The sequence below is a fragment of the Bremia lactucae genome, assembly GCF_004359215.1.
Source record: "Bremia lactucae strain SF5 chromosome Unknown BlacSF5_NotPlaced_183_SHOA01000117.1_1171385bp, whole genome shotgun sequence".
Classification (NCBI taxonomy): Eukaryota; Oomycota; class Peronosporomycetes; order Peronosporales; family Peronosporaceae; genus Bremia; species Bremia lactucae.
Window position 1 is genome coordinate 969,165 of NW_027152196.1, and position 14,259 is coordinate 983,423.

At 43.7% G+C, this 14,259-nt stretch overlaps 2 protein-coding genes across 2 annotated transcripts; both read right to left on the reverse strand.

Annotated features, from left to right (window-relative positions):
• Positions 1-3,219: 3,219 nt before the first annotated feature.
• On the reverse strand, positions 3,220-5,526 carry CCR75_002736 (uncharacterized protein; the record flags this gene model as incomplete). The annotated part of the gene is made up of 1 exon (XM_067960833.1): positions 3,220-5,526. The coding sequence occupies one exon, from the start codon at positions 5,524-5,526 to the stop codon at positions 3,220-3,222; it is 2,307 nt and encodes a 768-aa protein (XP_067815838.1).
• Positions 5,527-12,470: 6,944 nt separating this feature from the next.
• Positions 12,471-14,238, reverse strand: CCR75_002735 (uncharacterized protein). The gene is made up of 3 exons (XM_067960832.1): positions 13,026-14,238; positions 12,836-12,949; positions 12,471-12,762 (listed from the first exon to the last, which is right to left on the reverse strand). Exons 1-3 carry the CDS (start codon positions 14,142-14,144, stop codon positions 12,604-12,606), a joined length of 1,392 nt encoding a protein of 463 aa, XP_067815839.1. The 5' UTR covers positions 14,145-14,238; the 3' UTR covers positions 12,471-12,603.
• Positions 14,239-14,259: the final 21 nt, after the last annotated feature.

Genomic DNA, 14,259 nt, shown 5'->3' on the forward strand with positions numbered 1-14,259 from the left:
AGTCTCTAGATCAACGGCGGAGGTTTTTCAAATTTTGTTTAAATCACTAAAAGGCAGTTCAAAATGTCAACTTTTAACAATCCTGAAACAGATCGTCCGACGGAGCGGGCAAACCGTAGTCTCGAAGAGATACTTCGCGGAAACGTCCATTCTTCTTAGATTTGAGGCGAGTTCTTGCCGATGGTAGAATTTGCCATAAACAATACAGTGCATCCTTCTACAAAGCATACACCGTTTTTTGTGAACGGTTTAAGCCATCCTCTCATACACACCTTGTATAGGAGTATCTCTTATATTAGGGGAGGACTCGCACGAGCAAAGAACCTTCTAGCTCTTGCTCATCACGCATTAGCCCTAAGGTCAATATGAAAGATACCAATGTTGATCTAATCAACGGTAATGTGGCCAAACTCAGCAATTCCAATAATGTTATTGCTGGCCTTGATAACGATGCTAAAAGACTCAGGAACAAAACCAAAAACATTTTCTAGAACAATAATGCTCTCAGTAAAGAGGAGAATGACATCTCCGCCGTGCAATCTATCGCACTGAAGACAAAAACAAAACCTGTCAGCAGGAGAATTTCTGCAAAGTAGAGAAACTGTGGTTCGTTTCGTACAAAATTTTCATCGCTCATGCGGTGGATCGACAGAAATGGCCCTCAGGCAGGAGCTTAAACGCTCATTCATTTAAAGTTCACGATCTAGTCCTACTGGATACGGAAACCTTCCAAAACATGTAGTGACGAATGTGGGCAGTAAATTACTGCTCAAGTATATCGGTCCGTGTGTCCTTTCATTCGCAAGTTGTTCGACCGCAACTTGCGCATCGTTCTGCAACTGTTCGAGGGAAATACCGTCAACCGTCGTCGCGTTTCAGCGACGACAGAATTGTTCCATGTCCTCCCGTAAATAATGGACGACACGATCTAAGTCACGTGTTTGGCGAACGAGACGACCCGATTTTTACTTCCTCTCCACATTCATTGACGGATTCGAGTGGTGAAAAGCGTTTCCTTGTTGAACGCCTCCTAAACCACCGCTAGGTGAAAAGGGTTCGAGCGAATTACTTCGTTCGTTGGCAGGGGTATCCACCTCGCATGGTCGTTGAGAACCTTGTTTCCAATTGAAGATGGACGTTCCGAGTCTCGTCGCACAGTACGACAAGACTAATTTTCCTAGACAGAGGGTCCATCAGAAAACGAGCGCTTCCCGCGCTCGTAAGTTTTCAATCTTTTGCGCATCTCACAAGAAATGATCGCCCTTCAATGTGGTTTTTCAAGGGACAATGCCTCCTTGAGGCATGACCTGCGCCTTTAAATCAGCATGGCATCACTCCCCCACGAGAGGCAAGGTATTCATGCCTCTTTAAACAATCGGTGCGGCTTCAAGCGTGCACCGCTTACGGTTTTTTTATCGAACCGGTCACGGAGAATAAACCGGGTTTTCATGCCAGACCTCGCGGCCGGTGCTACGATCACTCTGTACGAATGCTTCCCAAGCTTGGAACGAAGGAGTGACATCCTTTGCCCGCTTACATGTGTACCGTCGATGCTGGAAACGGTATCAATGAAGAATTCCGTTTTGTCGTCACTAGACTTGTGAAGTCTGGATGAGTCAAAAATGAAAGTTGATATCGATCAATGGTCCTACCAGACCAACGAGTTAAGTTGCTCTTAAAGAGGACCAACCGCGGCATAGTTGTAAAGCATGAAGTTGGTGTAGAAGACGCGCTGCTCGAGCAATTATTGGCACATGCTGAGAAGATCATTTTTTTCAATCACGGCATCTTGAATTGACTAAGGATTCACACCAATTGCATTGTGTTTACGCCAGACTGGTCTAATGAAGCTTTTTTGTGAATCAAGTGCATCAGGTCCTTAATACAATTGTTCAAAGTCAACCGAACAGTTCTAGGTAAACGCCTGCGTTCCTCTTTTTCTTGAAGGCTTTTTTTAACCTTATCCGGTCATTTGTAACTAGGCACCTTTGCTAGTAATAATAACAGTACTAGTCAACCTACTGATTACAGTGAAGGTGCGGTTCCTCGAAACTTCACGTACAAAAAGGTACAGAGAAAGGTTTCTTATAAAGCTAAGGTAAATTAGCTTAAGGTCTAGTTTAAGGCGTAAGAATAGAGAAAAAGTAAAACTGTATTAATGTATGTGGTTTTGTTCGCAAGCTTCTTCTGAATTTATTATATATGTAACTTACTATGTATGGCGCCTCCTATGCATGCAAAGCATACCTCAACAGGTTATAAGTTCGATTAAAGGGCGAGTAGCACAGCGATCGATGCAGGCTTTGATTCCTTAGCTTCTGCTGATCTCAAGGAATTCAGCGGCTGTGAAATATTTCAAGGACAAGGACGGCCTCGACTTGAAAAATATATACGGGACATCCCGTACACAGCAGTGAGCACTCCCAGTGGGATGCTCTAGGAATGGCTAGTAATACCACAGGGGCTTAGTAAGGGCCCCCCCCAACATTCAACATATGCGTACTGAATCTGTTAAGACCCGTGCATGAATTCGCACAAAGTTATTTCGACGATGTTTTCGTTCATAGCTGGGCTATGGACGGAAATACGGACGTGAGAGTCATAAAATTGCGCACCCCACAATCGTGTCTTGTAATGATTGGCGCGTTTGATTAAAACTTGAATCAACACCAATCAATAGAATTAATGTCTTATTGCCTCGATATTACCAAATTTTTTAATTTAGGAACTAATCAAAAAAGATATTTATTAGTACTTTTTATCGTATTTCTGTTCATGGAACATAATATTACTTATTCCTCTTTTAGAAAATAATACTTATTTAACGATACAACTCGTTACATCGTTGCTTCGCCTTATATTGAGCAGCAAGCTCCTGTCGAAGATTACACGCTTCGGAGTTTGCGTCAAATAAATTATCTAAATGTCTATTGAATTATTATTATTATCAATTAATTTAAATTTCATTTATTTTTCAATAATAATTGATGATATAATGGGACAAGTTTTTTTTTATTATTCCAACCTAGGCGCATTAATTGTTCATAACGGTGTCTTCGTAGTATTTTAGAGAAAGAATGTATTATATCGTAAAAACCAGCTTAACGAAAGAGGTAAAAAAAACTTTCCCTACGATATAGTCGGCATTTGTATGGAATGTACGTCAAAACAAGTAGTATTGATTATAACGCAAACAGCATGCAAATCGAATTCTGGAGACTAGATTCTTCCATTGCCAATCTCAACGAAAATGACGAGCTTTTTTTCACAGTGCTTCGTGCTACCATCATCCATGCACTGTACTTTGTGCAATTCTTGATTCTCTATCCCAACAATTTCCTCTAGCTTCGAACCACATGAAACGCGATAGACATCCATTGTTGCCAAATTGTGTTCTCGCACAAATGCTGCATATGTTTCTTCCCTTATAAAATATTCTTTCTGCAATCCCCTCGTCACTACCAAATGCAGTTTGGATTCAGCCGGTACACGCGACAGAATCTTTCTTATTGTCTCGAGCGACAGAGGCTGCTCCTCGTCGTTGCATTCGCCAGATATCAGCCCGGAATCAATACGAAAGTCGATCGTTTCACTGTTGGCAGTTTGGACGAAATTGTCCAACTTTAATTCGTCATTAAGCAGCCAAGCTGGCCATTTTACGTTTGGAGGAGACAAGAATGGAACGACCCAATTCCCGCGTGTCTCAAATCCTACAGGAAAATCTATCTTCACATCTTGTGACTTAACGCCCAATTCGTACAAAAGCCGACCCAAAAATGTCGGGAATGCCACCCCACCAAGTCCGGCAACATGACTCGCCAACACGACAGCCGCGAACACGAACACTTCGAAACGCTGCTTCTCGTCCATAGGCTCGTTGGTATCATGCAAATACATTGTTGTAGTCGGCACTGACAAAAAGACCTCACGCAAGGAAAGGTCAAACGGACGATATGACATACCGCCCGTCAGAGTCAAGTAAAGAAGGACGTCATTCGACGGGTGAGGAAACACACTACGACATTTCCAGCTTCTTCTGTCTTCAAAATCGAATTCGGCTTCGTCGGCTTTGTAAGAATTGCCATTTGCCTTCAGAAACAGCCTAAATGTCCTCTTTTCATCTAAGCAAGCATAATGACTGTCAATCAAATTCAATTTACCGTCTTCAACACGACAACTCGAGCAGAGCAACAAGCATAGCTGACCAATTTCAAACTCGTGATGTCGTCTTTGCTTCCTCCGGGCCAATAGTGGTGCCAAATGTCCAACCAGTGCATTTAAGTAATTTGCTGTATTATTGCCGACATTCCACGGATTTTCCCGTATATACTGGATAGCAATCTCAGCGAAGAGCGGTCGACTATTCGCGACAATGTTTTGGAAAACCGTTGGTAGTATTTGAACATCACTGCCAATTACGGTGCGAGGTAAAAGTGGGTGCACTATGCACCACAGATAATCCGCAGGACATCGCGATCCAGAGGAAACCGAAGTCAAACCTCGTGCCGTACCACTCGTGGAGCTGACTACCACAACAAGACCAAACGATCGAAATACGTTTAGCATGAGACGAAGGCGACGTCTATTATCGTAAGCCCAACGATCGTTTGATGCGGCTTTTCGATCAATTTCACGCGGAAAATCATCTAGAAAAAAGATAAAGGGCTTTTTTCCATTCGTAACACGATCTTTGAGTGCCTGATTGACATCGTTACGAGTCCAAACAGCTGTTTCCAATTCATTTTTTTCGAGCAGTGCAGCATAGATAAAGCCATAAAGAGATAAATAATTTTCACCTTGCAATAACATAATGCTGCCCGTATTTGGCCCATTCGTCATTTCAAAGTCTTTTTTCAGGCAATTTTCGAAAACGCGGCTACGTGATGCATACGCTGCACTAATGTCTTGTCCTTTATCATCGACATTGTCACACATTATGTGATAAATATCAAATTGTCCAGTGGCGTCCAAGTTGAATGCCATTTGCGTCTTTCCCATACCAGACGAGCTTTCCAAAACGACAAATGGTGTAACCTCATCTTTGCTCTCGAGAATTGAGCGGATTGCTTTCGAAAGTGACTCGACTTGTTGTTGACTAGCAAGTGTCTTGGAAAGAGTCTCATACCTTTCCACAGTTTTCGCGGTTTTGCTGTTCCGCGAAATAGAGAGAATTTGTCGTGGGACCACTACCAGCACGTGAATTTGCCTTGGCTGCGGCGCGGGCATTTGGTTTTCGTTTAGATAACGCTGGATAGACCGAGTTGACATCAATGGCTTGCAATCAAGCATACTTTCGATGTCATCATCCACATTTCCCTTTATAAGTTGCTGTGCACTCGGCTCGCTATCTGACAGCCACGCGTTCCCCTTTCTCGCCAAGTACAGCTCGAGTTCGGCAGCATCGCATTTTATTTTGTTTGAGTTTTTAATTTTGATAGCGTCATTCAAGGCCACCACTGACTTCGTTTCGTCAATGGTCACAGGGAATACGCTTCTCTCTCCGACTATGGCACATAAGAGCTTCATTATACGTGTTTTGTCTTTCTGGGAACTCTAAACGCCGCAGATTATCCCTTGAGGTTGTAAACAGCATAGATTGAAAAGTGAAATTAATGATTTAAGCTTTAACTGAGAAATTCCGTAGAACTTTCCACTTCTTCCAGTTCGACAGGAGACGCAGTGCAACAGTTGAATTATATCACTCTTCGAACTAATGTCTCGTTGCGTCAATATTTCCAAATTTGATAACATTGGATGAATCAAGTCAACTAATTAATAAAGATAATTATTTGTACATTTTATCTTATTTCTTCTTATATAAAATAAGAATATTTTTTCCTCTTACAGGAAATAATACTAAATATTACTGGTTACTTTAAGTTAAAATTAACGCCGCCAATCGCCTGTAACGAGGTGTATCTTTACGTGAAATTAACACTTAAAAGGTTGTTAATGAATATATTAATTAACAAAAGGTAGAGTTGGAGAATTTTACTTTACATAGTAATTTTCGAACAGCTTATCCATTGCAAGATATTTGCCATTATATCTACTTGCTCCGCGGTCCCCCGTCAGCACTGGACGCACACAAAAAGAGATACAGAAAAGACTTTATTACATGTTATGTATTAGTTTATAATTAAGTTGGTATTAAGTAGATAGAAACAGAAGCACTGTATTATATTAAATACAGTTTACTTATAACTCTCTTTAGAGAAAGTGTTCTAAAGAGAGTCTTCCTCTGCACGTATTAGTGTGCGTGAAGCGACGTGAGGCACCACTCGCGCTGTGCGTCTAGCAACAGGCGCATCGATAACAGTAACGAAACGCGTAGTGAAATTTAACTACACGTTAACAGATTTACAGTATGATGAAATCATCATCGTACTGGATTTGGATGACAAATTTGATGTCATCCTAGGTTTGCCTTGGCTCAGAAAATATGAGCCAAGGATCAACTGGCAGCATCGATCCGTAAAGATGCCTGCCACTTGTTAATGAGATGACCATCTAATGAACATTTTGGAGCGTTCACAAGCGTGTGGATGTGCTACGAGGGAGAGCGATGGCCTTACTTAAGCTACGGTCGTTAGTACAACTGCACAAGATCACAGTGTGATTACTAATCACCCTGTGGAGTCAGCTGCCGGCGGCTGTGCGAATACACATGCAGCGCCGAAGGTCCACCACTCAAATAAGTCGAGTGGATTGAGACATGAATGTGCGTCTAGCGAGCAACATTCAAGGAATATACCGGTTGTTCAAAAGGGGCAACACGATGATCCTAGGTCAAGTAGAGAGTCGACGGTAGAGGACCCGACTGTGATAGCGCAATCACAGTCGGTAAGACGTTGAAGGAATAAGTCCCCACATACTTTAGAAAAAAAAAACTTGAATAATTAATGCTGAATTGACTAGAATTCAGCATTCCGAGGGATTGATCCCTCGACAGCCTATTGACAAATACCAGGAAGAAACCGAGACGTTGAATGTCTTGGTTAATAACGGATCAAGAAAAGGCGCTTATACTCTTGATCTGTATGCGCCTCCGAAATTAACTTCGGAGACAACGCAATTACCAACCCTAGAACCCAAACGGTTTTTGAGAGATCTGCATCGTGGTAGAACCAAGCAGATCTGCGTACTCGTCACAGAGGACGAATACGTAATCAATATCCAGTAAGCGGTAATTTTTGCACAGAACGAACGGATTCTCAGCAGCTCATCGATGGACCAAAGTGTCCTCGATGTGAAGACTCGGATTGAGAGCCGCAAACAAGTAACTATCTTTCTTAACGCAGCTAATCAAAAAGGCAGTCGAGGTAGGCCGTTTTTATTCTTGACTCCAGAACTACTGCAGTCACGAACAAGTCACTACCATCCTCAATACCACTTTCTGATTAACAACTCAGAATAGATGCTTCTTATTAAATAATTCCTGAACTACTGCAGTAGTAAACTGCAGTACTTCTCAATCCTACGAGTCATTTACGACAAATCCTTTATATAAGTGTTCGATTGAATTCAGCGATGTATTCCCGGATACAGTTCCACGCGAGTTGCCTAAGGATGAAGGCACTCGACATGAGATCGAGCTCAAACCGACTTGCGAACGATAAATTCTTTATCGATCGATTTAAATCGGGCCATGCGAGAGAGTCAACCTCCCCACATAGCTCTCCGACCTTCTGTGTGCGAAAGGCCACAGGAGGGTGGCGGATAGTGCACGCATCCAATAAACTGAATGCTGCAACAGTACCGGTTCAAACGCCGATACCTAGAAAAGACGTAACTATAGATGGAATGTCCAAGATAACGATCTTTTCGTCTATGGACCTGATGGATGGGTTCTATCAAATTCTTATGCGTAAACGGGACATCCCATACACAGCAATGAGCACTCCCAGTGGGATGCTCTGGGAATGGCTAGTGATGCATCAGGCGCTTAGTAACACCCCTGCAACATTCAACAGATGTGAAACAAATCTGTTGAGACCGGTACGAGAATTTGCACCGAGTTATTTTGACGATCTATTCGTCTATAGCCGGTCTATGGACGGAAAGACGGACGTGGAAGTACATAAAGCTCACGTTCGTCAGGTTCTTACACTTATGCGAAAGCATACGTTGTATGCAAACCTCAAGAAGTGTATATTCGCTGCAAGCGAAATACCACTTCTTGGGTGCATCGTCGGTAAACGCGGCGTGCGCCCTGATCCCGAAAAGATTAAGGCAATCACCGACTGGCCAGTTCTAGTCAATGTCAAGGGACTTCGAAAGTTCCTTGATCTAGCGGCGTACTTGCACAAGTACTCTCGCAATTATGCAGAGATGACAGTTCATCTCTCTCGTCTCTTGAAAAAAGACGAGAAATGGTTATGGAACGCTGATTGTCAGCGATCGTTTGAAGGTACCAAGCAAAGCTTGATGCAATCGCCCGTCTTGGCGATTACAGATCAAGACAGACCATTTCATGTTGTCTGTGACGCCAGCGATTTTGCAATCGGCTGTGCGTTAATGCAATACGATACAGACGGCGCGGAGCGCGTCGTCCTTTACCAATCGCGCTGGCTGCAACCAGCTGAACGCAATTACCCAGTGCATGACAAGGAACTCCTTGCCATGAAACATGCATTGGCTTAATTTAGGGTCTTTCTCCTCGGAGATAGACCGTTCATCGTATATACGGACCATGCGTCATTACGCCCGGCCGTAAATAGCCCACACCTCTCGCAAAGAATGGTGAGGTGGCTATCCTTCTTCGCAGAGTATAACTTCTCCGTCGAATATAAACCAGGACGACTTAATTGTTGTCGCTGATGCATTATCACGCCGACCTGATTTCGAGTCAGCAGTGCACTCCAACAGTGAAAATAATCCCACTGTTGCAACACTCACTACGAGTGTTCAGTCATCAACCTTAGTTGATGACATAAAGAAAGCCTACACAGAAGATAAGGAAGGACCTTTTATGTTTGATGGATCATTTTATGAATCCATCCGATCGATACACGACACGCAGCGGCTTATTGTATTACACAGCCGTTGCCGGCGACACTTCACGTGTCGTCGTCCCAACTCACAATGATTTGCGCTTGCGCATCATGAATGAGTGTCACGATGCACCAACAAGTGAGCATCGTGAACGTGAGAAACTTATCTCACAATAAGTCGCGACTTTTACTGGCCCCGCCAGTATCAGTTCGCGCGCAAGTACATTCGTGCTTGCGAGGTATGTCAACGGGTAAAGCTTGGCCCTTCATCCCATGCACCAATCCAACCTCTACCACTTCATGCAGAGTCTTGGCAGCCCGTATCTATGGACTTCGTCTTCGGATTTTTCGAAGACATTCACAAAAACAATGGAATCCTTGTTTTTGTAGACTGATTCAGCACGATGGTACATCTTGCTGCAGTACCAGCGAACACGGCTCCGGGCTGTGCCCGTGTCTTTATCGATACGGTATTCAAGCTCCACGGATTACCCCGAAACCTGGTCTCGGATGGAGATCCACATTTACAGCGGAGTTTTGGCAATCCGTGTTCGGATCTCTCGGAACACGGCTGACTATGACAACTTCTGATCATCCTGAGACAGATCGTCAAACGGAACATGTAAATCGGGCGTCCTCGAAGCGTTACTTCACGGTTTCGTCCAATCGTTTCCGAATTGGAGCGAGTTCTTATTGATGGTCGAATTCGTCATCAATAATTCGATGCATGCGTCTACAACATATACACCGTTCTTCGTGAATGGCTTACGCCATCCAAGCTTACCCACCTAATAAGAGGAATCCTCTAATGTAAGGGGGAGGGGGGTGGACTCGCCCGAGCAAAACAATTTCTGGCTCATGCTCATCACGCGTCGAAGCTACCAACGACGCGAATGGTGTCGATGTCGAAGCAATAGACATCGAAGATGAGAGAAATATCATGGCAGTGCGCACGAAGTACACTGAAAAAGACAGAACAAATATGTCAGCAGAGGGATTTCTGCTGGCTCGAGAATCAGTAGTCCATTTTGTACATGATTCCATTGCTAACGCAGTGGACCGTCAGAAACGGAACGCAGACAAACAAGCAAGAGCAACTGTTCTTTCATTTGAAATTATTGATCTAGTACTACCGTCTACGGTAAAGTTACCTAAGTAAGTAGTCACTAATGTGGGTAGTAGTACACTACTACCCAAGTTCATTGGACTACATCGCACAGGCAATGCGTACACAATAGAATTGCCACGTAGGATGCGTTCGCATCCTTCATTTGACGTTGGTCAGCTCCGCCCGTAATATAGTACCCGATTTCTTTCGAGGACGGATCTGACTACCCTTGTCAAGAGCCTTCAAACAATTCTTGTCGTGACGAACCAGATTCTCATGATGAATCTGGAGATTCTAATGTCGGGTCCGAAGATCCTCGAAACTGCAATGAGACGACGACAGCTCATCGCGAAGAGCGTGATATTTCCGTTCGTGTTCCAACAAGGAGTACGTACTCTTCGAACGGTTGGAAGACCGTTCAAAATAATGAGCCTGCACCGTCTGCTCCAACGAGCGACGCTTACCGCGCTCGTGATCAAGTCTCTCCTCCAATGCGTAGAAAAATTGATCGAGTTTATCTATCTTCGACTCTTGATCCGACACATGGGCCGGATTTAATTTTCCCTCCTCCGCCACAACCATTGGTGAATTCCCACGGTGGCCAACGTTTCCTTGTGGAACGTATTCAAAACCACCGTGATGTGAAGGGGCAACGAACGAGTAATTTTGCTCGCTGGCACAGTTTTCCACCTACACATGACAGCTGGGAGCCTCGTTTCCAGCTGGTTGTTGACGTTGAGGGCCTCGTCCGTCAGTATGACGAGACCCATTGAATGGATCAGAATGTCCATTGGAAACCACGCGCCCCTGGCGCATGTAAATTGATTGCAAATTGTCAACCGCATCGCGCATCTCTCGATATAGATGCGAGCCCTTCCTTTAGCGTGAAAAAGGGTATACACATTCCCTTTCACTCGTTTCGTGCTGTCAACACAACACGGGTAGGGATCACCCCACGTGAGATATGTAAGTTATTCCTCACGGGTCAACCGATGCAATTTATACCTTACACCAGTTGGAGTTCGTTTCTCAAATTTAACGTGAATCGCGATAAGTCTTTGAAGCCAGGCTTCGCGTCCAATGTCTTTGACATTGCAAATAAACGCGTTTCAGGCTTGCATCAGCGAGATTTTATCTCGCTTGCTGTTGCCACGATACCATCGATGCTTAAGAAAAGCATTGAGATAAAAAATCTTCCTCAGCGTGCTAGCTCTTCGCGCTGGGATCAAGGCCATGTAGCTTTGTCGCAAAAAAAATAATGAATACTTATTGTGAGGAGTAGTCTCTCCAGACAAGCTATTTACTAGTCGTTCGGGCAAAAGCCACGGCTTCATCTCAGATGCAAGACGAGACATTTTAGTGCCTTTACTTCCCTGAGTTGCAGGAGAAGATAATACTACGGCAGACGTTCCGTCTGCCGCGAGAGACAATAATGCGTCACCGCGGCCGCATAAACCGCTGCCGAAGGCGACGCGCTAGTCGCATACCGCATGGACTTGTTAACCATGCGATAGAATTAAAAATGATCGTTCTGACCAATCAACATCGTTTATAATAAAGTTGTCTTAGAGTGACCACTCTACCCAATCACAGTCAAAGTGATTGTCGTTTAAGGAGGGGGTGATGTAACGGGGTGTATCATGAAATTAGCACTCAAAGGCTGTTAATTAATATATTATCTAAAAGGTAGATAATACTCGGAGATCATTACTTTACATGGTCATTTTCTGAGCTTATCCATTGGTAGATATAGAACATTATATCTACTTTCTCCGCGGTCCAGTCAGCGCTGGACGCGCGCAAAGAGAAAGACAGATAAGACTTTATTACATGTTTAGTATTAGTTTATAATTAAGTTAGCATTAGGTAGATAGACAAGAAGAAACTTAGTTATATTCAAAATAGTTTACTTTTAACCCTCTTTAAAGCAAGTGTTTCAGAAGAGAGTCTTCTTCGCACGCTCTCATGTACGTGAAGTGACGTAAGACACCGCTTGCACTGGGCAGTGCCAAGTGGACTTGTACTGAAGCAGTACAAGTCGGCAGTGCCCCGTTACAATTACCTATAAGAGGAAATGTATAAAGAACAATAAAATTATTATGCTTATTAGTTTTGACTCAAATAAATTCAATATAACATTGTCGCAATAAGGCATTAGCTATGCTGATTGGTTGCTTGAAACTTTAGTCAATCTTGCCAATCGTCATAAGACACGATTGTGCGGTGCGCAAGGAGGCACCATACTTAGTTAGGTATCAATATAGTAAAGTCAGTAGCAAATAGAAGATCGTTACGCAGCTTAATATATTAATACAGCAGACGAATGACTGAACTCTCTAATTTCATACTGACAAACTTACCCGTAGCCCTTCAGCTTTCACTTAATAATAGTATTTAAAATTTCCCCTTATCAGGGAATATTTTTTTTGTGTCATATTCTAATTAGCTCAAAAATGGCTCTTTTATGAATCTTAAAACCTCTCTTTCGTCAACACCTTTCTACTACTGGCAAATCGAGGCAACACCCGCTTCTTCCTTGTGCGTCGATTCATCAGCAGCGCTTTCAATGACGTTAACATCTAAATTGGAAGGCCTATATGAATCACCACAAAGCTTTTGCTGTCGCTTTGTATGTGCTAGTAAATACGCCTCACTGCCCATCTGTCAATTTTATAAAAAACACCACATCACTACAAAACTATCGAAACGAATACACCACACAAACGCATTTTACCTCAAGCAAGCGAGAAACGGTGCGATCAAATGCAAACACCTCATCGACATGCGTTTTCATTGGCCCATAATCTTTCACAAGTCGTTCCGGGCTTTCAGAAGCAAGACAATGAAGCTAAAGTTTTAATACCAACACCCCCATCGTAAGAAAAAAAAAACAGTTTAAAACACACTGGAGCTATAAAACGTACCCGTACCCCGCGGTCGTACATACAGTCCACAAATGTAATCAATCGTCGGACAGGGTTCAAATTTTCCGCACTTAGTCGAGGAATTGTCCGTACAAATACTGTCGAAAACTTCTCGGCAATGGCCAAATAATCCGCCGCACCAAGTGGCTTTTCACACAAGTCTTGGAACGAAAAACGACAAACACGTGCGTTGGTCGCGGCCTCTGGAATGCGTACACTACGTCCATGTGTCGTCACAAACGTCTCGATAATCTCTTCGCCGTCACACCTCGCTTGAAATGCATGTTCGAACGCAGCTTGTGTGTACGGCGTACTCGGCCATTCGTACACTTTTTCCGTGTGGACCACACTTTGTACCACACGATAATCCGTCTTCGACGCTTCAAGCGACACGACGGTACACCGTTCCGTCAGCAAGTCAAGAAATGTTTGAAACACTTCGCGTTGGAGGCCATTTTTGTATAAATCATGTGGGGGTCGATTCGATGTGGCGACCATGACAACTCCTCTGGCTAGCAACGCGGTAAAGAGGCGTCGTAGGATTAACGCATCTGCAACGTCAGTGACTTGGAACTCGTCAAAGCACAGTAACCAGCTCGTTTGAAGAAGGTGGTCGGCAATGCGTGGGATTGCGTCGTCGTGAAGCCCTTGTTGTCGCAACACATGCATTTGATGGTGCACTTCGAGCATGAATGCGTGAAAATGCACACGACGTTTTGATTGGACCGGGACGTGGTCATAAAACATGTCCATGAGATACGTCTTGCCACATCCGACGCCACCGTAGAGATACAATCCTTTTGGTGTTTGATTTAATCGCGGTATTGTATTAAAGTGTTGTTGGATTCGTTGGGGCCACCACGATGTTTTTTTGGGTTTGGTGGTGACATTCGTCCCACCATTGTACTGTACGATGGCATCGTACAGTGCATCAAATTGATGGACCGCATGTAATTGAATTGGGTCGTACGTCATGATGCCGTCATGAACGCGCTGTTGGTAGATAGTGTACAGCGTGTGAGGACTTGATAACGTAGAAGCGTTGGCTATCGAAGTCCAGCGAGCGGATCGGGAGACACATACTTGACGAAACAAAGTTTCGCGTCCAAGTCGATGCATTAAAAGAAGCCTTGAGTAGGGCGCCCAGTTGAGGACGTATAAGAATCGGCAGGCTCAAAATTGAAATAAAGAACGTCACTGTCTGTCGAAATTTAATAAGAAATGCAACGACTCA